At 42.7% G+C, this 24,230-nt stretch overlaps 2 protein-coding genes across 4 annotated transcripts in view; one reads left to right on the forward strand and one right to left on the reverse strand.

The window, feature by feature from the left end:
• LOC308480623 (uncharacterized protein) overlaps window positions 1–24,230 on the reverse strand; it is a 125,074-nt gene that overhangs the window by 11,189 nt on the left and 89,655 nt on the right. The window lies entirely within an intron of this gene.
• The window catches only part of ATF6 (activating transcription factor 6), an 81,140-nt gene that overhangs the window by 9,526 nt on the left and 47,384 nt on the right, over window positions 1–24,230 (forward strand). Inside the window, exons 7-14 of one of the 2 annotated variants that reach the window (XM_081012179.1) lie at window positions 1,355–1,575; window positions 3,919–4,104; window positions 4,731–4,822; window positions 8,543–8,662; window positions 14,490–14,603; window positions 17,052–17,151; window positions 20,022–20,086; window positions 21,286–21,397. In XM_081012179.1, coding sequence (XP_080868305.1) covers window positions 1,355–1,575; window positions 3,919–4,104; window positions 4,731–4,822; window positions 8,543–8,662; window positions 14,490–14,603; window positions 17,052–17,151; window positions 20,022–20,086; window positions 21,286–21,397 — 1,010 coding nt within the window. Of the gene's footprint in view, window positions 1–1,354; window positions 1,576–3,918; window positions 4,105–4,730; window positions 4,823–8,542; window positions 8,663–14,489; window positions 14,604–17,051; window positions 17,152–20,021; window positions 20,087–21,282; window positions 21,398–24,230 lie in introns of both variants that reach the window. The other variant, XM_081012178.1, reaches the window with a different exon arrangement.

Genomic DNA, 24,230 nt, shown 5'->3' on the forward strand with positions numbered 1-24,230 from the left:
AAAATCTAGGGCTGGACTAGAAGACTCTTTGGTCTGATTTGGCAGAGACTGTTAAGCAGCTTATAGAATCATAGAATCATAGAATCATAGAATCATAGAGTTGGAAGAGACCACAAGGGCCATCGAGTCCAACCCCCTGCCAAGCAGGAAACACCATCAGAGCACTCCTGACATATGGTTGTCAAGCCTCTGCTTAAAGACCTCCAAAGAAGGAGACTCCACCACACTCCTTGGCAGCAAATTCCACTGTCGAACAGCTCTTACTGTCAGGAAGTTCTTCCTAATGTTTAGGTGGAATCTTCTTTCTTGTAGTTTGGATCCATTGCTCCGTGTCCGCTTCTCTGGAGCAGCAGAAAACAACCTTTCTCCCTCCTCTATGTGACATCCTTTTATATATTTGAACATGGCTATCATATCACCCCTTAACCTCCTCTTCTCCAGGCTAAACATGCCCAGCTCCCTTAGCCGTTCCTCATAAGGCATCGTTTCCAGGCCTTTGACCATTTTGGTTGCCCTCCTCTGGACACGTTCCAGTTTGTCAGTGTCCTTCTTGAACTGTGGTGCCCAGAACTGGACACAGTACTCCAGGTGAGGTCTGACCAGAGCAGAATACAGTGGCACTATTACTTCCCTTGATCTAGATGCTATACTCCTATTGATGCAGCCCAGAATTGCATTAGCTTTTTTAGCTGCCGCGTCACACTGTTGGCTCATGTCAAGTTTGTGGTCAACCAAGACTCCTAGATCCTTTTCACTTGTACTGCTCTCAAGCCAGGTGTCCCCCATCTTGTATTTGTGCCTCTCATTTTTTTTGCCCAAGTGCAATACTTTACATTTCTCCCTGTTAAAATTCATCTTGTTTGTTTTGGCCCAGTTCTCTAATCTGTCAAGGTCGTTTTGAAGTGTGATCCTGTCCTCTGGGGTGTTAGCCACCCCTCCCAATTTGGTGTCATCTGCAAATTTGATCAGGATGCCCTTGAGTCCATCATCCAAGTCGTTGATAAAGATGTTGAATAGGTAGCTTCTTTGCCACCTTGTAACTTTTTTAAAACCTGAAGGTAGTATCCAAAGTGATATATGTTATGGCCCAGAGTGTACTGCTTAAAAGGAGGGAGGGGGTATCACCGGGCAACTGCAACTCATTGGGTGTTACTAAAGGATCCCATCCTAGGAGACAGAGTGCCTAGGATTTGAAATGTTTTTCTAGGTCTGGCATCAGTGTTAAGTTTCAACTTTGGGCAATAAATCAGTTCTCCTCTTGATACAGCTGCCAAGGGACAAGACTTAACATGCATAGAAGTCTGTTTCTTTGTGTGATAAATCAGTTCTGCAGTGCTGTTTCTCTCTATTTCAGATCAGCCGGTAATGCTTTCTCAGCCTGCCGTGGTGCATTTTCAGGCACCCGCAATCCTTCCTGCCACTAATCCAGCCATTGCTGTCACTGGTGGAGTCGCACAACTACCAGGCCATGCTGTAAATGTATTGCCGCAAACTGTAGGAAAGAGTTTGACCTCCGGAAAACTTACTGAGTCTAAGCCTGTTCTTCATGCGGCTTCCCCAAATACTAGCATGGATGTAAGTTCTTTGTAACAAAAGTTTGTAATTGGCCCTTGCACCTAGAGAGTTTTTGCTGCAAATCTTCTTTTAGGATTCCAAGAAAACTTGTAGAGCACCATTAGCAACAATTCAGGGCTCTTCTAGGGATTATAGAGACAGAAGTTCAAAAAAGAAAAGAAAAAAAGGTTAAGTTTATGTATGTGACAACAGCAGCTCGGATACTTTATGCACAGAAATTGAAAGATGAAGAAGTTCCTACCAGAGAAAAATGGATAGGCAAAGTGATAGGCTATTCTGAATCAGCAAAGCTGACATGTAAAATAAGAGAACTTAATGATGATTGTTTTATGGTGGAAGGGTAGCCTTTTTTGGACTATTTAAAGAGCTATAATATGATGAATTCATGAGCAGGATTTGAACTATGAGCAACAGAAATAATTAAAGATTATTGTATTATGGTTATGTGAAATTTGTGGAAATATAATAAAATATATTTTAAAAAGTGACCCCACCCACACATTAGGATTATGAAGGAAACACAGAACTGGATACACTGTTTCCACCATTATGCCTATTTCCTATTTCCAATGTTGTGCTTGATCTGTTTTCCTGACTTACTCATTTCCTGATTTTTTTCTCCTGGAGGTGGATGTGGCTGCAAGGATGCGCCAGTTTGAGCCATCCTCTTCCCTGCCCCAAGATTTTATCAATCCTCTTAAAAGAAAAATCTGTATGTAGATGGCATTGTTGAACTTCTTTTTCCCAGTTATGCTGAAGTTATTGTTGGAATATTGAGTGTGGTTGCAGGGCAGAGGAGCAAAGCTTTGTTGAGCTGTTTTTTCTGTACCAGGAGACACAGTCCCCACCCTCCCTGGAAGTTGCTGCTTCAGGGATTTTGCCAGCCATCTTAGGGCTAGCCACACATCTCCATTTTTTTTGTCCAATTTTCAGCCACTTAAAAAAGATGCAGCACTTGGAAATGCAGGTGAGAACTAAAACCTTCTCTCCCAATTTCCCTCTCCCACCAGAAAACTGCAAGTTGTCCCCAATCCCAGTAATGATGCTGCGAGACACAAGAGTTGGGTTCAATAGAGGGCTGCAACTGCATTGAATGAGTTTTCACTGGCCTGCAATATAGATAAAAACTGGTTAGATACCCTGTCTTCCCATACTTCCCCAGTAGGCGGTAATTTTCACTGCGGTGGTAAAACTGTGACTGGGCTGGACCATTTCAAACTGAAGGTCTACATGGGGATGGAATGCAGGGAATGCCCTGCATTTTAAAAAGTCAGGGACAATTTTAAACAATGTTAGAACTTTGTTTTTATCCTAGTTTTTGGTGTGGAAAGATTGTGGGGGCATAGAGGAACATGTCATCAGAAGTAGTGCAGTTCAGTGAGAACTAAGCCTCTGTCACATGTTGTTAATTAGATTTATATACTGCCCTTCATCATAAGATCTTGGGGTGGTTCAAAGAATGCCACCTGTTGACTTGCTTGTTTGGCTGACCCCTTCACTTCTCTCACACCTTAATGGTATGTCAGGTCACTTCTGGTGCCATTCACCTGGTGCCTTGGGGTCATTGAGGCTGACAGGATCCAAGAGTGCTTCCAGTTCCAGGTTTCCCTCAAGCCAAGGAGACTTGAAAATTTAGCTTCATTGAGCCTCTCTCTTCATCAGCCTGCTGATTCAGAAAGCATAGCAGTGTGTCCTGCCTCCCCCCCCCCGGCTTTGTCAATTGTCCCCAGATTGTAAACATAACCAGGCAAAATGTCTCTGACTAAGCTAGATAGGAAGGAACCCACAACACTCCCAGAGAAGAGTAAAAGCTCCATTTCCCTTAAAGAAACACAAGCCAAAATATTGGGGGCTTCCCAGCGGTGTTCTGTGGGAATAAATTGCAAGATTATTTGCAGAGCATTTAAATGCTAGATTAGCCAAGGCTGAAATACAAGCTATAAAACATTGTAAATAGCCAAGACTGAAATACAAGCCTTAAAACATTTCAGGAGAGTTTGGCTTGTGTATTACAAATAAATAGGATTATTAAATAAAGCTGTGTCTGACTGAAAAGAACACCGTGGTTTTAAATGCAGTGTTGCTTACATGGTGAATGCATCTTAATCAAATTTAGAGAAGGTTGAAGTTGAAATAAGAGTTCTGGATCAAAGCAACAAGAGCCATGGTAAGAATCTCCTGAATTTCATGTTTCTTTTTTCCAATAAACAATTTTGTTGGCTCCCTCCCCCCAATTTCCCCTCTCCCAATGTGTAACTTCATTGCTTATGTAACAACGTGCCCCTTTCTTTGCAAGTATGATAGCATTATAGCATTAACAAGTTCCCTGTCCCTCATTCATAGATGAATGTTCTGAGACGGCAGCAACGTATGATAAAGAACCGTGAATCAGCTTGTCAATCACGCAGGAAGAAAAAAGAATATATGCTGGGTTTGGAGGCCAGGTTGAAGTCAGCCTTGTTGGAGAACGATCACCTTAAGAGAGAGAATAGCACTCTGAAGAGGCAGCTGGATGAACTGGCAGTGGAGGTAGGTGTGGGGTTGTGAGAAATAAGCATGTTGAAGGAGATTGTTTACTGTGGTAACGTGCTGACAAGGGAACCTGGATTAATAAGCATTTCTAGGCTGGGGAATCTGCTCATCATGGTAACTTCTGCTTTATATGGATTCAGATGTGGTTGATCACTCTGCATCCTCTTCTTCACTTCCCCATGTACCACTTCAGAACCAAGGCTTTGGGACCTAGATCAGTTGAAGGAGGACATTGGGAGCATTGCCCTCCATACGTATGCAGAATCTTTTATGCTATCTGAATTGGAGGGTAGACATGTTCAGCCTTGAGGATTCACATGTGCTCTTCAAGGCCCTCTCTGCCAAAAATATGGGGTCACTTAAGCAATCTGAAGTATGTTGAGAAGGATGCCGTTGAAAGATCAAATAGAGTTCTGTTTTCCCTGTTGGTTGTTAATCAAGATCACAGCTGATGCTGTATTTGGGTGAATATGTGAGGAATGTCAACAATATTAAGTCACTATGATTGATGCTGCAACCCCCTTTTGGCACAAATAATAATGGCATTCTTAATGTTGGAAGGAGTGGGAAAATACTGTCTGCGTTCACTCTTACTTTTCTCTAATGCTTTTCTTCTTTTCCAGAACCAGAATCTCAAAGGCTCCCCTCCAAAGAGAAGAGCACTCTGTGTGATGGTGCTCCTAGCCTTCGTAATGCTGAATTATGACAGACTAAGGTGAGGCTCCTTTCCAACACCCTCATCAGGCAACAATATACCCAGAGTTGGTTTCAAAACAGAGATGCATCCTTTGATTTTTATTCTCAAGCTCTGGTGGCTTACTGAGGTCAGTAGGTAAAATCTCCTAATTGCTGATATCTCACTGCAGCGTGAATCCACAGGACAGCATTTTTCAGTAAACCTGGCCAACACTTTGGGTGAATCAGTTGCACATACTAGAATCTGCAACAGCATCTATTCCAATGTATGGAGACTGCAAGGCAGAAGCACAAAGGTTCTTTGCCATTTCAAACCAGCATGGAAAAGGTTCCCTGATGACAGAAAGTTTGAAAATAAAGTTAGACAATGACAGTGTCAGGAGCAAGCTTTTCTCTTATGTTTATTCTTCTGGAAAATCCAGTGATAACTTTGAGCCATCACATTAAAAAGAGTGTGGCTGTTCTTTTCCCTCACATGGACTAATTCTGAATTTGTCAGTAGCTGGATGGATTATTCTTCTGAAATGCAGATCTCTCATTGGTGCCTTTGCCATCCATGTCGGTGCCCTTCCATGGAAAGTGAGGCAAGGTTGTACGGGAAATGCATCTTGAGAATGTTATATATGAGAAGTAGCGCCAGCGAAAGGAGCCACTCTGAATTTCTGCCCTCTAATAGTGGGAAAAGGATGGCCAGAGTCACTCATTGAACTGGGCCAGTTTATGTCGGACACAACCGCTGGGCTTTTGAGCAGTCAGTCAGAAAAGATAATATCACTTGTGGGATCTCTGCTTTTCAAGAAATCAAGGGGGAAATTTGGACAAAGAGCTATTTCATGTTGAGAGCCATTAGTTTAGCTGGCGAAAGAGAAACTCTTCAGACCTGCCACTGTGTAGTGTGGCAGTCTACAGATGTTGATCTAAAAACTCTTTGCAGACTAAGACTGTAACCCTGTGTACACTATTGAACATGGTGAGGCTCACTTTGAGCAACTATAGAATAATAGAATCGTAGAGTTGGAAGGGATCCTGAGGATTATCTAGTCCAGCCCTCTGCAGTGCAGGAATATGCAGCTGCCCCATACAGGGATTGAATCTGCAGCCTTGGCATTATCAGCACCATGCTCTTGCCAAGTGTAAGTTTGTGCTGCATGCTGTTTTATAGTCAAAGCAAAAAAATCAGGTTGTCCTATACCGGGGTAATGAAGCAGTGACCACTCTCTTTCCGAAAAAAGAAAGGCCAGCAGTTATTTGTATCTGTATTCAGCACTGATTGGAAGATGAAAGATTCCAATGTTTATTCTAAAGTGGCCCAGTAGATGGTGCCTTAACCAGGTTAATTTGCAAGAATGGGCTGGCTGGAGCAAGTGTTGTGGAAGTTCTGTCCGAAGGGGGAGCAGTCTCTGCTCCTGGCATTTGCCAGCCCTTGTCAGTTTTTCATTTATGCTGTTGGAAGCTTCCCAGCTCTAATTCAAGGATTATTTTGTCCTCAGAAAACTTTTATAACCAGGCATATGTTTCAGATGATATCACTGTTGGCTGGAGCAGAGCAGTTACTGTACTGCTTAGATTTTTTAAAAAAAATCTGACATTTTAATTGCACAAGGGTTTGTTTTTTGGCCAGATTTACAAATCAGACCCAGTTAAGTTTGCTGGCATAGATGGATTTCCAATCCATCAGTTTGACAGAGAAAGTGTCACTGGGCAAACGTGTGCTTTGCTAATCAAGGAAGATGGAGGGCAGGCTCTCTGTTGCACCCATGCTCTTACCCACCATCTGATTTCACAAGGTGGCTGATTATCCTTTGCTCTCTCCTTGAATTTCACCAATTCTGATCACAAGAGTAGGGAATAATTACATTTTTACCCTGCCTTTCTTCCAGGGGGCTCAGGATGCACATGGTATTAATTTTATATCCTGCCCCCCTACCCAAGTAGGCTAGGACAATTTTTACCAGCCTCATCTTCCTTTCCTGTTGCTAACCATAGCTTTGTATTACTTGTGCATTGGCAGGAAGCATGTGTGCAAGATCCTTTGCATACTAGGTTTGCAAATATTTTTCACACCATGGTTTCTATCTCTACTTTACGAGGAAACAATAGTTTGTTTTTGAGACACTGTGGCTAATTTTAGGAGGAAGAAAATACCTTTGGAGAAGTGTGGAGTAATGTATTAATGAGTCTGGCTCCTGATGTGCAGAACATGGCTTGCAGGAGGCTGGTGTTGTGTCTGCAATGTATCCTTGTCATGGGCAGCCGTACATCTGTCTTCTGTTCCTTGCAGTTATCTGTGGAAATCTTAAACTCATGTTTTTGCTGGGAATGTGGCTCAAGAGTCCAGTATAATTGCATGTCCACAATTTATTGAAAGGCTATAGAAGGCTACTTGCTAATGAGGCCACAATTTGTGTTGTGAAACGCATCATGTGGTGAATGAAGTCATTGACCAGGCATCCAAATAGGCGCATTCATGGGTTTTGTGCTGTCTGGTGGAATTTTGTTTGGACAGGGACCAGTGATCCCTATATTTGATTATTATTATTATTTTTAGTGGTTGTAGTAGTAATACTGTAGAACTTACGAATTATTTATTACCTAAAAGGTCTCCAAGTGACTTACAGTTAAAAAGATATATCAGTACATTGCACAGGTGGAAGAAAAGAAAAAAATACTTTAAAACATTAACATTTCATACAACATATAAAAACAGAAACACCCCCCTCCATAACAGCCCCTCCAGGGCTAAGCTGAACTAGCTGTATAAAACTGCATGTGAACCAGTTCAGAACTATGCCAATTTCTAATTTGATTGAGGTTAAGAATGCAAGCCACACCCAAATACGCTCTCTCTGGATTTTGATTGCTGGTACTTCTGTTGTTCTGTAGCCCTGAAAGGGAGATAGTTAATGACCAGTAACCATGCCTTCTAGCAAGATGCCATCAGTATGTCAAAATGCTAAAAAAATCCAAATACTTAATGACAAAACTCAACGCCACACTAAAATCAGACTCGCAGAATACTGTTTTCAACTAAATAAGGTGCTGTTTAGTAGTCTCTTAAAAGAAGACAATGCAGTAACCATATGGCTTTTCCTAGGCAAGGAATTTCATTGGTGAGGCTTTGCTATCAAGAATAGTAAGCATTTTATTGGGGTAGTGAAACAACTTCCATCATCCCTGGCCATTGACCTTGCTGGCTGGAGCTGATGGGAATTGGAGTACAACATCTGGAGGAGTGGAGGTTCCCTTCTCCTGATTTATATAGCAGTTTTCAATGCAGTTTGCATATTATAGCTATAAACCTTATATTAATCATGTAGCCAGTGTGGAGAAGTGCTAAGGCAAAGAGAATAGTGTCTTGCTTAAGTGGGTTGATATTTCAGGTGAGATGGGCAGGGATTTTCCAGTTATAGCTACAGCAACTTTTTTAATTACTGTTCTCCATTTGGAACAACTTTCCTTGTTTTATTGTTATAATGGTTCCGTCTGTTTTTATAATTGTGTATGCTGTTAATGTAACCCACCCTGGGACCTTATGGTGAAGGGCAAGTGAGAAATTGTACAAATGCTGTAAATCAATTTAAGATCTGCCTTGGCTAAGGAGTTGCCAAATCTGAACAGTGAACCAACTCAAATGTTCCAGGCCTAGGTTCAGCTAAGCTATAGTATAGGTAAATGAATGAATGGGGGAATCTGGCTGTGGTTCACTCCTGAAACTCACAGCTTTATCTTTTGCTTTCAGTGTGCTTGAATGGGGCCCCAGCTCTACTGAACTTCGTGGTAGTTCTGCCCACCAGAGCAGGCACCTTCTTGAATTCTCTGCAAGGGTACCTCAGGAAACAGATGGCAGGAATAATGATGGGTGAGTATTAAAGCATACATTATCTTGGCTTCCTGTTTCCAGCACCTTATACATACACAGGCAGTAAATGGGTGGGGTTATAGTGCTTAACAATTTCACTTGGACCCAGGGTCCATGATTGTGTTCAATGATGGTGGGTGTATATTATATTTTTGGCTTGGAGAAGCTTGGAAAATAGTGAGGCACTGTGCTTCCCAAGCACTTCTGCAGCTGACATAATGGCCTCATCCCACCCCCTTCTCATCTTTGAGCTGTGAAGGCGGTCAGGGCCTTGCCCCTGAACCCCACTTCATCCCAAGTCAGGACTGAGAAGTGTATAGCCCTTTGAGCACCTCTGATGTTCAATGTGGCAAGACTCCTCTGCTATTCTTTGTTGAGAGGGGCACGGCCTGTGTTGGAAGCATGTTTTTGGAGGGAGTTTGACACTGAACCTGCCATGGTAATGTTTGTTTTGGTCACATCCAGGTTGGACTCCTGTAATACTCTCTTTGTGAGACTGCCTGTAAAAAAACATACTGTGGGTGCAAAATGCAGAAATTCTGACAGGCTTATTTATTAGGATAATATAACACAGATAACTACCAGATTATCTTTGTCCTGATTTGATCTCCATATCCAGTTCAATGTACATCTGAATCTGGCCAAGACCAGGCAGAAAGATCAAAGCTGGAAGCAAACTTCAGGTTGTAGATGGTGGTGGTCTGGGTGCTTGACACTGGAAGTGAGAGAGCAAATGGGCCAACAGTGCAGGAGAAGAGCCAAGATAGGAATTGGGGTTGAAAGGTGCATGGAAGTAGAAGAACTTAGCAAAATATAGGCATGAATTGGAGAAGCAAGTGTCAGGGGAACAGGGGAAAAGCATGACCAGAATCCAGACTAAATTAATAGGGGTGTGGGGCTTAAGCCACGTTCATTTGATAGAGGACAGGGTTTGACCTGGCGAGTGGGACACATGGCCAGTCAGTGCTCTTGGTTATTTTTGGCCAGTTGAAGGTGTTTGAGTGTATGTGGAGTGAAGAGTTGCATTTCTGAACAAAATTGCTTTCCACTTTTCATGTTAAATTGACACAAACCAGCTTTCTGTGTCTCTAACAGGGTTCAGTGTCTGGCTGCATCCTGTGTGCTGACACCAAATAATAATTTGAAATAGTATTGTTGATTGTAGCAGTAGCTTTTTGCTCCAGTTCTTTGGGGCTCAAGAGCTATCCTGTTTGCAGAAAGCATGCTGCACATCTTTCCCCTTTCAGCTTCAGTGTAAGAGATGCTTCATTTCTTAGGAGGGTATGTAGATGCCAGCAGAGGCCCCTCTCCTAGTTTTTAGCTCATATGTGCTTTTGTGAAGCACGTTCTATCCTGGTTTCTGTCTTTAGCCTACAGCCTTCCAGGGCATACACTGTTCCAGCTCATTTTCATGCAACTTGATGTTTTTCCATTATGAATCTCTCTAGTATTGCTGAAAAATGTCTTTGACCATCTGGGTCTGCTGTTCTGGGGTATTGGATCAACATACATTTTGTTCAGAGAAAAACCTCCAAAAAATAGCCCCAATTTCAAATCGCTCCTTCAGCTGTAGCCTCCATCTGGAAAATGTGTGCTCCAAACATTGCGGCAATCTCTAGGAGTAAAGTTGGAAAGGCATTTGTGGGCAGGTTAGTTTTCCTTCTGCACAGGACAGATTGACACACTTTATAGCTCTGGCATGAAACAATAGGCATGAAAAGGAATTCAGTTCTCAAAATTGTAGTTTGAGAAGTCCTTGTCATGTCAAGGCAAGTCTGGGATTGTGAAGAACTGTCCCAAAATCTGGAATGGGGATCACACACACACACACACACACACACGTACACACACACACACACACACGTACACACACACACACACACACACACACACACGTACACACACACACACACACACACACACACACGACACCTTGATTTCCTGCTCTCTGCTACTGGAACTAGAGTTGAGGACTTGAACCTGAAGAGCAGTAGGTAGAAGCGACTTCTTTGACCAGGCAGTGGTAGAAGGCCAAACTCCTCGTATTTTATGCTAGGTTTGACCAATCCAGAGGCTTCATACTGCTTGCCAGTCTTCGTTATACCATTTCCCCTCACCCTTCTGTGCCTGAGGAGGATCCTGAAGCTTGAGTGTACACAGCCCCAGGTGGCTGAGCAGGCTAGGTCCCAGCTGTGGGCCATGAGGGCCCACTGGAGAGAGAGGTGGTATGCTTGGGTGTGTTCGGCTCCATCTTAACATCCAAGTCAATAAGCAGCACCCACACAGATAAAATCCTTTGAAAATTATCAAGTTGGGGAATTGTAGATATCAGAGCCAGCGAAGTGTAGTGGTTACAGAGTGTTGGACTAAGACCTGGGAGACCAGGGTTCAAATCCCCACTCAGCCATGAAGTTCACTCTGTGACCTCAGGTCCCTCCTTCACTCTCTCAGCCTTCCTCTCTCAGGGCTGTTATAAGGATATAATGTAGAGGCAGAGTACTGTGTGTGCCACCTTGAGCTCCTCTGAGGAAAGGTGGGATAGAAATGAATAAATACAATGTCTCTCTTAATTTGGCCAGTGGTTGCACCTTGATTTACACACATATGTAACTTTCTCAAGTTCTCTTTCTCGCAACTAATGCATAGTTATTTTGCCAGGCAAAAACACCTTTTGCAGAAAAGTCTGCTTTTAGAAACTTTAACCCGCCTTATTTCTGTAATTGTAAGTTATTTTAAACTATTTTTAATATTGTGCTGTAATGTTGTAACCCGCCCCAGGATCTTAGGGTGAAGAGTGGGTAATAAATTAAATAATAAAAATAAATACTGATCATAGTCAGATTATCTAGTTCTTTATAAAATTCTGCTTTCAGCATTTCTCTCGTCCTGCCCCACTCCCAGCAGTTCAAGACAAGGTTCCTTCCTGTGTCTGACTGTCTGAGCATTTCAAGGATATGTTTGCATCTCTTCTTGGTCTGTTTCTGTGTGTGTGCATTTGGTCCTGATGCCCCAAGTGAGCCTGTGGCTTCTGCCTGCTCCATGTATAGCCTGAAAAGCATTTGCCTTCTTCTCTGCTAATGCTCTTGTTGGCTTGTTACAGAGGTTTACTTTAGGCAATAGATGAGATGTGCACTTAATCATCTCCAGATTGAAGCTTTGGCTTTTTCAGCTAATAGGTTGTTCCATCCTATTGGAGCCTTTCCTTTCCAGCGTTTTTTTTTAATAGCCAGCCACAGATGTGCCGAAAGCATGAATAGCTGAGAATGTTTTGGAAAGCAGGCAGCAAGACAAGAAGCTTTGTAATGTCTTTGCGAGAAAGATTCTATAGGCACAACCGCTTGAAGGAGCGCTAGCTGTGTGTCTGCTTGAGCTCTGCAGAATAAATACCATTTGGAGAGGAGCTTGGAGAAGTAAAGTTATGCCATGGATTCCTGACCTGTTTGGGTCCTGTATCTGCTGTCTTGCCTGCATCTTAAATCACAGAGACAGCGGGTCATGATGCCGATGGAGGTGGTGTGGGTTTCCCCTTTGCATTTTGTTTGGCCTTCGCTCCTGCCCAGCCCTTTCCTTCCTGGTGTTGTCGTTGCCTCATCTGTCTTGCCTCTCTGAGCGTTGGTTGGCCTGGCATGGTTTTATTTCATTTACACCTGCTGCCTCCAGTTCTCTTCTCTGTTTTCTCCCCTGCCCTCCACCCTCTCCAGTTTGTCTTTTTCACATTCCATTCCACTGAGACTGCTTCCCAAGGTTCCAGGAACCGTTTTCTGGACACATTTAATGGCCTCTTCTCAGCTCTAATCTGCAGCCAGGCACCATACACTCCTCACCTCACTCTCCAAACTGAGCGTTTGTGAGACCGCCATCCTGCCAGTTCTCGTGCATCCTGACTACCCGCCTTGTGTCTCCTCCCTCCTCCCGTTTGCCATATTTAAGGCCTCCTATTTGGTATCTTACAGTTCTTCCACCCTAACTTTCATTCCTTTTTTTTTCAAGTGCCAGCTTTAGGATGATGACTTCCTAATCTACTTTTAAACCATTATGACTACTGTTTCTCTCCCTCACCACCCCCATTTCAAGGGCCTAACTGTTCAAAACAAACAGCATTCAAAATGGTTAGCATCTGCTGCACTGGAAGGGAGTAGTCGGATAGCTATTCCTTAGGGTTTTTCTTTGAAATGTACAGGGGTAGGTCATTTGGTTGAGCATGCGAGCACTGTCTCAAAGTAGCAATGTAACTTAGATGAAAATAATGGTGCAGGCCTTGATGGGGAAGGAGACAGGTGTATTCTCTATTGTGGGCAGTGACATGACCGTTGCAGTCCTGGAGTTACATGCCTAACAATTGGACAAGAATGAAAATAGCCTTTACTGAGCATTTTTATTTAATTATGTACAGTGGTACCTCTGGTTGCGAACGGGATCTGTTCCGGAGGCCCATTCACAACCTGAAGCGCCGTGTCTGCGCAGGTGCGTGTTGTGATTTGGCGCTTGTGCACACGTGCGAAGCGCGATTTAGCACTTGTGCGCAAGCGGCAAAACCCAGAAGTAACCCTTTCCGGTACTTCCGGGTTGCCGCGGGATGCAACCTGAAAAGATGTAACCTGAAGCATCCGTAACATGAGGTATGACTGTATCTCCATCAATGTATATTTAATGTTTATTTTATATACATTTAATATTTAATATATAATATACATTAAATATAGTTAATACACACACCTAACATGCTTAATATACAAAGGGTGGCTCCTTGCTTGAAATCTACAGTTTCTGGTATTTCCTATTCTTTTTTTCTTTTTGCAGGGGGGAGCAGAAAGAGAAGGAGAGGGACTAACCAGGGATGCCATCTCATATTGTTGAGAGCTGTGGAATCCCTTCCCCTCCTCCTCGGATAATGCACTGCACCTGATTCATGTTTTACACTTGCCACTGCACAACCCTAACACAAAAAAAAATTTTAATCTGGAAAGTATACTGCATTTACAGTTTCCCTTAGAAGCCACAGAATGGTCTAGCCAGAGAACCCAGCCCCCATCTTTGTCCCTAAGTGTTATTTCCCACACTTTCTTTCCCATCCTGGACAAAATGTCCTAGATTCTTTGAGCAAAACAGAATAATTTTTGGCAATTGAAACTTGCCCATTGGTTGCTTTTAATTCCATTTATGAATTGCATCCCATAAAAATCTATTTAAGCAATTTCACAAAGCAATTATGCAGTTCCATATATAAAACAATTAAAAACTCTTCCATACGTAAAAACAATTAAAATCCGTTTCAGGTATGCATGTCTTTATTTTGGTCATAACTTGAGTTATTGAGACAAATTTGGGCTGACGTTATCTTTTTTGCAGTTTGCTTGTTTTTAAATGAGGATAGTGTAGTCCATCCCCTCATTGCAATAACAGCTTAGATGCACTTGTTTGCTTTTCTCCTGGGACATATTTGTGTCCTGAAGTATGGGTGCTGGTGGTGAGATGAATTCCATCGGACGTCTGTTGTGTTTAACAACTCTTTGTCTTCCAAGATAAGTAAGCCACCTCACACATGTGGGATCTAAAACTGAGGCAGCTCTTCTTTCCACAGATGGTTTCAGAAGCCTTGTTTTGTTATATGGCTTTGTATTTTTGATGTTTCATGTTTGAAATCAATTTATTATACAGGCATGCAGCCTATAAAAAGATATTCAAAGGAATACAAAATAAAATTATCCTATAAAGGATAAACTAAACAGCATATATATATATATAGATACACAATCTTCACATTTCTTTTCTTCAAGGTATGTCTCCTTTGAACAAATATCTAAGGCTTTGTATTCCCCCCTTCTAGGTATAAACATTCAGTTTCGAATAATAAAGCGTTGATGGTAGTTACGGAGGAACCAATAATATACATTTCTCCCCCACCTTGCCAGCCAATGATCAATCGCACAGAGTCACTCAGGTAAGCAACCTGCTCAGTCAGGATGGTGGTGTTTCGTGTCTGATAAGCCCAAGGACTTGTAACTAGTGGCTATGCAAAGTTTTTCCAGGTGCGCACTGCCAAAGCTTTTAGTTTAGATTCCTTTTCAAAGTTCCCTCTACAGAAATGGCTCTCTTAGACTGTACCATAATGTTATTAGAAAGTTGTGCTGACACTTGCTTATTTGCTTCTATTGCTGCTTGCACAACTCTCAGTGTCTCATTTAGATCAATTTCTGTCTTCTCTTCCTCTGTGACTACCATAGCCACCACTGGTGTCCTGTTTTCTTTACTCGCACCATTTTGTGGAGCTAATTTGTACCCTTTATACAACAGTCCTTCCAGGTTAAGCTTTATTTCAGTTTACGGGGTGTCGTATCCAATGGAATGGGTGTTCACTCTGTTGTGAGACACTAGACCAGGAGCAAAGGCTTGTGGGAAGTAGGCTGGACTCCCTCAGTTTTCCCTCTTGTCTAGATGCAGACAGTCTGCACGTTGTTGTTTTTTCCACACACAAAAACCCCCTTTCCATTGCTCTTTACGTTTGGTTGTTCTGCTTATTTGCCACCCTTCTTTTATTCCTTAGTTGTTTACTTACACTGATAAATTTTCCAGAACCGGTGCCCTTGCCACATCGCCAATAGCCATTCCCGCATTCAGGCATGGCGGCCCTCTATCGGACCCTCTTTTTCTTTCCCTCAGTAGCCTCAGCGGCTGCCACCATTTTTCTGGGATCACAACTGTATTTCTTTCATTTTGGTGTGTGTGCTACTTGTGTGACTGCTGGTATGGCATTTGCCTTGATTTAAAAATGACTTGGCCACCTCCTCCCAGTTTGCTGTTTTTACACCAGCAACAGAGTGAGTGTTCCTATGAAGTCCCTGCCTGCCTTCTTCTATTTGCCTTTGAAATTGAGCCCTGCCGACTGCCTCCCGGTTCACTTTGGCAGCGGCGGAGTGTCAGCCCCTCGTCCTTGTCCTCCTCGTCAGCAGCTGTGACAAGGAGAGAGAGTGTAGCTTCTGTTCTTCCCCACTCCCAGTCCACGGTGCGGCAAATGGAATTGAGTGTTTATTTGGTGAAAATCAGAGGCTATCTCTGATCCCCTCCACGTGGACCTGTTTGTGACCAAGGTGAATTGACAGCTGCTCCGTTATTTTCAAGGTTTCAGGACACTCAGGAGGAGGCATGGGATGCGCTGATAGTTCCCTGGCCACGGGGCCTGCCTTACACCTTCCCCCCCCCCAAGCAATCCTACCACGTGTTCTTCACAAGGTCAGACAAGAGAAGGCAGAATTAGTTCTAGTTGCTCCCTTTTAGCCTCGCAGGCCATGAATGACAGAACTTCAAGCCCTGTCAATCACTCCGCTATTCCTTCTACCTCTCTCTCCAACATTGCTGTGACAAGTTCCACTACTATACCTGTCTCCTCAGTGGCTGAAACTGACTGGCATTTGAGTGTCACAGCCTAAAGTGCCACAGTTTAGACTACGCAGTTGTTTCAACGATCCTAGCCTTCAGATGCCCTTCGACAAAATGTCTTTACCAATCTACATGGATGGCTTTTACATCTTGGTGCTCAGAATCCGGCCTGCAACCTCACAAGATATTGATTCCAGACATTCTTCAGTATCTCCATGGACTACAGAAAGGCTTAAGGCCTAATACAATCAAAAGACACGTCTCATCCATTTCCTCCATTCTGAGTGCTACTGGTAGGCCTCCCTTATCCCAGGACTGGTTAGTGAAACACTTTCTCAAGGGTTTTGGTATGTCAACACCCACCAGTGGCACATCGCTTTCCCACCTGAAATTTACACTCAGTCCTCACAGCTCTTCAGAGACCTCCATTCAAACCTCTGTGTCTTGTACCCCTAAGCATCCTTTCTTTCAAAGTTCTCTTTGGTGGCAATCACTTCGGCATGCAGAGTGTTGGAGTTTTCAGCCCTTTCTACACCTAAACATCTTTGTATTTTCCACAAGGATAAATCACACTGTCACTCTGAAGACAGACAACTCTGTAACCCCAATAAAGATACAGATCAAGATCCAAACCTCAAATCAATATTGCTATTACTCAATATTAGTTTTTGAATTTTCAGAATGTTTCCTTGTTCCGTTATTGTCTTATGGCTATTTCTCTGAGCTGCCCAGATCTGAAAACTGCAGATGTGGAAAAGCATGAAGCTCCTGTGTTACTGAAAGTGTAACATTTTCCAATGGCTAAATTACTCATAAAACAACTGTGGTCAGTGAATTGGAATTATTGAAATTAACCCAGGTCATTACTGAGACTCTCTATATCAGTGTCAAAAACAGCTTTTTGTCTCACTTTTCAATATCTTTATCGGTTGTAGAGAGGTTTATAATGACCCTCCCTGCAGCATATGTTTGTTTCTCAATAAAAAGATAACTGTAGTATTGTGTTTTACAGGTTGAGGCATGAGCTGCGAGGCTGGGTTCATAGACATGAAGAAGAAAGGACAAAATCAAGGATGTTAAATAGTCAGCAGCAAAAAGCTCAGCCCATCCAGGTATGTTTATGCTGCTGCTTGTTACCTTGTGCAAGAAAGTGCTTGAGATGGCCAACAAGACGTAGGAATTATTGGGATCAGGAGCTGGACTAAGGAACAGAATGGAAGCTCCCCAGGAGTGGATTGGGCCCTGGTGCTTCCAGTTGCCTTCCCAAACAAACATATTATATTCAAACATTTTAGGCTTAATTTATGCTTTATTTATACGATGCAGTTGTCACTCCTGTAATCAGATTCGATGATACAGCAATCATGATTAAATTTGTTACCTGCAGATTACACTATTTAAAATACATAATTTAAAATATTTAAACCTATTACATTCACAGGAATTGGGTGGGGCAGATTACACTATTTAAAATACATAATTTAAAATATTTAAACCTATTACATTCACAGGAATTGGGTGGGTCCTGAAAGCACACATCTCAGGTGCCAAAGGCCAGGGTAAAGAGGCGTGTCTTCATTCCCTGAAAGCTGCATAGCGAAGAAATCAGACACATCTCAATGGGGAGGGGGATTACTACAGAGAATGCCCTATCCTGGGCTGCCACTCTGAGGGAGATGGAACTACCAAGAAGGCCTCCTCTGCTGGTCATAATACCTGGGAGGCTCTGTAGGGTAGGAGGTGGCCTTTCAGATATTTGGGGCTTAAGTTATTTAGGGGTTTGAACACTAACATGACCATCTTGAATTGGTCCTGGAAACGAACTGCCAGTCAATGCAGTTCTTTTAAAGGCAACCCCAGCCAGTAATCTGGCTGCTGCATTTTCAACTAGTTGAAGTTTCTGAGTCGTCTTCAAGGGCAGCGCTACGTGGACTGCATTGTGATAATCCAGTGTGGAAGTTACCAGAGCAAGGAGTACGGTGGCCAAGTCAGGGTGATGTCTGAAGTTCTGCGTCATGTTGATTGCTTGGATTATATGCTATAGTTTCCCTGTAGCCCAAATAATTTGATACAAAAAAAAAAAAAGTTTTAAGCGTTAATTGTTGTAAAGGATTAGTTGTGTAAAGCACCCCTATGAACATTTCTGTGCACAAAACGTTGTACCTTCAATGTTCCTAAAAGAAAACTGTGGTGATATCCATTAAAAACTGCTATTGGAGTGGGAGATCAAAGATGAGATGGTAAAGGCGACGATGACTAAATGGGCTATAGACATTGATTACAATATAGAAATGTCTGCTTGAGAGAAATTGGGGGGGGGGGGACCATGAATTTCTCTGCCTGGTATCTTATTAAGGAAAACTTACAAAAGATGATGTACCAGTGGTACTTGAAACCCAGCAAATTGTTGAAAATGCACAGGAAATCATCTAATTTATGCTGGAAGTACCACAAGGTAGAAGGAACCCTGATGCACATGTGGCAGTCATGTAAATATGCTAGAGAGTATTGGGAAATGATCCATACAGAGTAGTATACGCGAAAAAATGGAAAGAAAAAGAGATACCCACTAAAGAAATCTGGCAGAATAAATTGATAGAATATGCAAAATTAGTAACTGTGACTGCAAAATTGAGAAACAAAGACAAGTTACAGATAAGAGAAGAGTGGAAAATAGTTTTGGAAAATACCTTAAGAGGATACAGTGTTCAAACTAACCTACAAGTAGGAGTTGACATATGAGCAGCAGATAACATCATATAAAGGAAGACTTGGGATGCAAATGGGTAGAATATCAGGATATGCAGCCAATCAAGGTTTGCTTAGAATGTCTTGGAGAGATGGACTAGGAAGTGGCCCAGAGTGCCTTCCATCAGCTTCAGCTGGTAGCCCAGCCACACCCCTATCTGGACAGGGATAGCCTAACTACTGTTGTCTATGCTCTGGTAACCTCTAGGCTGGATTACTGCAATGCTTTATACATATGGCTGATTCTGAAGATGGCTTGGAAACTTCAGCTGGTGCAGAATTCAACGGCCAGGCAAGATGGTTTGAGCATATTGCACCGATCCTGGTCCGACTGCACTGGCCCAATTCAAAGTGTTGGCTTTGACCTATAAAGCCTTAAATGGCTCAGGAGTACAATACCTCAAGGACTGCCTCTTCCCATATCAACCTACCCGACTATGAGATCATCTTCTGAGGCCCTTCTTTGTGTGCCTCCTCCTCAACAGGTCCGGAGGGTGGCAACACGAGAGCAGGGCCTTCTCTGTAGTGGCTCCCCGTCTGTGGAATGCTCTCCCCAGGGAAGTTCGCCTGGCACCTTCATTATATACCTTTAGGCACCAGACAAAAACGTTCCTTTTTAACCAGGCCTTTGGTTGATTTAATTGGCATCCTATGCCCCTTTAAAGTTTGGGGGGGGGGCTATTTGGTTCTTGTTTTTATTTTGATTATGTATTTTGTGGTTTTTATATTCTGATTTTGTTCTGTGAACTGCCCTTCGGGTATAGAGCGGTGTATAAATTCAATAAATAAAATAGATAAAATAAGTCCTATGAAAAAGGATATATGAAAAAGGAAAAAGGATAATGTAGGGTGTTTGTATAAAAGCTGTCTAAATGCATAAAAGAAAGAGCAAACTATGGTGATATCCAGCTAAGTCATACACAGAGTAGGCCCATTGAAATCAGTGTACTTAAGTTTATTGATTTCAATAGATGTACTCTGACTCAGTTGGATTATGACCCTGATAATTCTTACATCTATGTACCTGATTACTGAAGATGATTTTATATTTTATAGTATTTAATGAGCCAGAAAATTAACTGGGATTCCATGTTCATATATACAACCTCCACAGAAGTTTTTAAAAAATAAATTGGCCCATTGCATGCACACCGCAAAAAGATCACGTTCAGTTGAGTGAAGAGTAATTTCTCTCTGTGTAATCACACTGTCTCTCCACCCCACCCCACCCCAGAATGCTGCAGGAGAAAAATCGAATTCTGAGCTGATGGCTCTTCCATACACAGACAACAGTGTTGGGTGAGTGAAGATGGGATCTTCCATTGTAATATTTTGATGGCATTACTCTTCCATTGGATGCAAGTTCTAACATTTTCCCTAGAGAAGAAAATTCCTTGGTCTCCCTTGCCCCAGTGCAGCAATAATAAAAAAATACTAAATCCAAACTAAATCCTACTTGTAAAGGACCACTGAAACTTGAAATGATAGTTGTTTTGCTGAAGGCGTCCTGGCTGGCAAGACTGGCAGTTCCCCTCGAATTTAGCTTTCATCCATTGTCTTCTGAGAATCATTAAGAGAGGCTTCTTCTAATTGGGAGCTATCTGTTAGTTGATTTGTCCTCCACAATTTTTCCAACTCCTTTTTGCAGGAAATTAATATTGTGTCTATCACCATGAATTTGCAGGAGTGAATTTTATAAAACTGAGCATGTGTGTTTCAGATAGTATTTATTTATTTATGGCATATATATACTGCTTAATCATTAGCATTTGTAAGTGATATGCATAAAAATAAAAAATACAGAGAATAAAAAAATTCAGTGGAACCTCAGTTTTTTAATGTCTCCGTTGACAGACATTTCAGAACCCGAACGCCGTAAACCCAGAAGTAAATGCTTCTGTTTTTGAATGCACCTCGGAAGTCGAACTTCTGAGGCGGCTTCCATTTTGAATTTCCCTATTGTATTGAGGCTTCTGTATTGAGTTTTTGGTTTTGGAATGTTTCGGAAGTTGAATAGTCTTCCAGAACGGATTACATTCAAAAACCAAGGTTCCACTGTAAAAATTATTCATGAAACCAGACAGAAACACTGCCTTCAAATGCCTTCTGCAATAAGAAAGTCTTTGTCATGTGCTGGGAGTTCAGGAAGGAAATGCCTGTATAATCTCAATTGGGAGGGAATTCTACAGGCTTGAGCCTATGACCCTGAATGCCTGGCTTCTAGTAGTTATGAGCCATGCATCTGAGCCCTAACAGAGACTCCCTCAAAGACCTGAGTGATCAGGCAGAGATACAAGTGACCAGGTGATCCTTAAGATATCCTGGACCCAAATTGTTAAGGACCTTGTAAATTAATACAAGAACCTTGAACCTGGCCCAGTAACAAGCCACTACAAATTTCTAAGCACATTATTAAATAAGGTCCTGTGCTTCATTATAGTGTCCTGTGCATGCAATTCTTCTTGGTTCTAGCATTTTCTTCTCATGTATTTCAGCAGGAACTCAGGGAATGAGCTACAAGTTTATTATGCTTCTCCACAAAACTACCAAGATTTGTTTGAAGCAATTCACAGAAGGGGAGATACATTCTATGTGGTATCATTCCGTAGGGTAAGTGTGTTATGGTTCAATGCAGAACGTATAGAGGAATCCATTGCAAATTTGGAGGGTATAATGTCCCCCTCCAAGAAATCTTGATAATCATTTTAAGGGATGCCATCATTTCTAATCTCTTCCAAAAACTGCATCTCCTGTGGTTCTTTAGTGGGAAGAAGAGGCAGGGATCCATTTATATTATTTAGTCGTGATAGTGAAACTGTTTTATAGGCTTGTTTGGGAAGAATTAGGCTTTGGCTAAGCAGCAGAGGGTGAGATTTTCCCTCTTCCTATGGACCTCTTCACAATTAACAATTTTTCCAGGGGAAAAGAGGAGAACTGTGCCTCGTGGGGACAAGAAGATGCGAGCACATAAATTACCACATCCAGGCCTTTATATCAGAACAATTAGGCATGCACCCAGTTTTCCATTGCACAGATGGATCCTTGCTGTCCTGTCCATCAAGAAATCTGTAAAAGCTTTTTTTCTAATGAATAGACAGTGCAGTCCCAGGAAGAATAAACACAGCAATATTAAACTCCATTTTGTGCTAGTTCCGGTGTTCTTGAAAATACCTTTAGGCTTACTTCCATTCTAAGCAATGTGGACTAGTTGTCAGTGCTGGTGGCCTGGAGAGAGTGAGACAAGGCAGGAAGTCATCCTGTAAGCAGTGCACGTGCACCTCATAAATGAGTTGTTTAGACTGAAGAGTTAGGCTCAGGTCAAGAGTTTTATGGGTTCAGATGCAGCCTCATTGACTGACCTCTAAAGCTGCAGTAAGACTGTCTGGTCGCCCCATCTGTCCCTCACTTCCCTCTGCAGCATGTGCAGAAACTGCCTTCTTGACTTTGGGACCCACTACTGGTCTCATCTGCACAATCTGCCAGAGCTTATCTTTGCATGCAGGCTAAATCTTTTAACTTGCCAAGGGTTTGAGACCCATTGGCTACCCTCACCTGGCCAGTCAAATCCATTTCCCAGAGTGTTAGGGAAGGGGTTGTACCTCTGGTGGGTGACACATCATGCTCCTTCTGGGATATTTTGTCCACCTTTGGTCCTCACCCTGCATTCAGCTCTCAGCTGTGGCTCCTAGCAGCTGTCAGCATGCAACAGTGGCCATACTCTGGGAAAAAAGAGGTAAAAGTGCATAAGAGTTAATTAAACCACATTCAAGTTGCATTGTGTGGTTACACCACTGCCTTCCAGCAGATGGCATAATTGCTTAACTGCTTTTAAGGCAATGGTTTTCAAATGCTCTACCCTTCTGACCTCATTTGGTCTGCAGATGAACCCTTGCATGTTTGCAGGAAACATTTCAGTGCAATGGCCAAGCCTATTGAACCTCACCACTACCTCACATGAATGATGCCCTCTCCATCCAGCCGTTGCCTATTGCAAAGAGAGTTCAGTAGTGATGAGAGATCTGTCCTCTAGAGAATCTTGTTCTCCATTACTGATCTCCTCATAACTGTATTCCAGTAAGTGTAGGTCCTGCAGTGTTTCTCTCTATAGCCACCACTTAATAGCACCCATTAATAAGGCGGCGGATCCACTCCTGCTAACTGCCCCCCATTAAATACAGTGCACCCACAATTTACCACAGATCATCTCGTGGGGGACTTGTGTGAGGGAAAACTTAATGACTGGAGTCTCAAGCAGAAAATAAACTAACAAGAAAAGTTTTATTAAACAAAAATGGTTTATGAAACAAAGTGGGTCAGGAAATTCATTATTTTCAGGTAGACGTTAACTTGTTTACTTTAACTAACCCAGGCTTAAACACAACACTATAGGCGCAGCTCTTCTTGAACTTCAGTTACTAAAAATCAGTTGTTATGCTTCAGGTGGTAGATGTTCAGGTTTCTAGAACAGAGAGTAAAATGCTCAACTCAGTTTCTGTCACTGAGATATTACCACTGAATACTTTCAACACCACGCCGCTTCCTTCACAGCTTCTCCTCAGTTGCCCACTCTCTTAGCCATCCCACCCCGGAGGTCTTCTAAATGAGGGTCCCCTCGCCCCCTGGGACTGGGCTGGGAGTCTTCTGGACCTAGAAGAACTCTCCCCTCCTGGCTAGACGGACATCCAGGGAGGCTGTCATCCCCCCAGGATCTCCCTCTCCCGGCTCAGACTCAGCCCTCTCAGGACACTCCTGTCCGTATTCCTTTCCCAGACGGTCAACCCGGTCTCCCTATCCTCTCGCTATGGATAGTCTCAGGGTGCATGTTTCACTTCACTCAGAACCAGTTCTCCTTATCTCACTCCCAATCAAACCCTATCTCCTAACCTGAACCTTTGCACCTTCTCAAAACCAAACCTGTCTCTCATCTTAAATCCAGCCCTATCTAACTCTCTCCCTCAGAAACGGCCCCCTTCATTCCTCCCCCCAAAGTGCTGTTCCACCCTCCTCTGTGGCTAGTTGACTCTGTAGCTCTGGTGGGAGTTGAGGGGGGCTGGCTCACCAGACGTCGGCTCTGCTAGGCTGGCTCTGCTGTCCGTCACACCCTCACTCTCTAATATGCATAGCTCGTTTCAAATTTTTTTTTAAAAAAAAAGTTTGCCAAAACCATCTACACCTTTCTTTTTGCGGGGGGAGGGCGGCACAATTTGCATGCTTTCTTCTGACATTTATTTAAGAATTGGAATTAATATGACCTTGCTGCTGATGGAAGAATGTTGTATGTATGAACTTGATGGAAACTTAATTGGATTCTTGAAATGTAATTTAGAGTTTGATTAGAGATTGCATAAATGTTACTGCACAGCAACCCCCCAGAGTACCTACCCACTTCAGTAACATGAAAGTACCCCCTCCCCTTTTCATCAGAAGACAGTTTGAAAACCAT

Source organism: Podarcis pityusensis (genome assembly GCF_964106645.2).
Source record: "Podarcis pityusensis genome assembly, chromosome: 6".
Lineage (NCBI taxonomy): Eukaryota > Metazoa > Chordata > Lepidosauria > Squamata > Lacertidae > Podarcis > Podarcis pityusensis.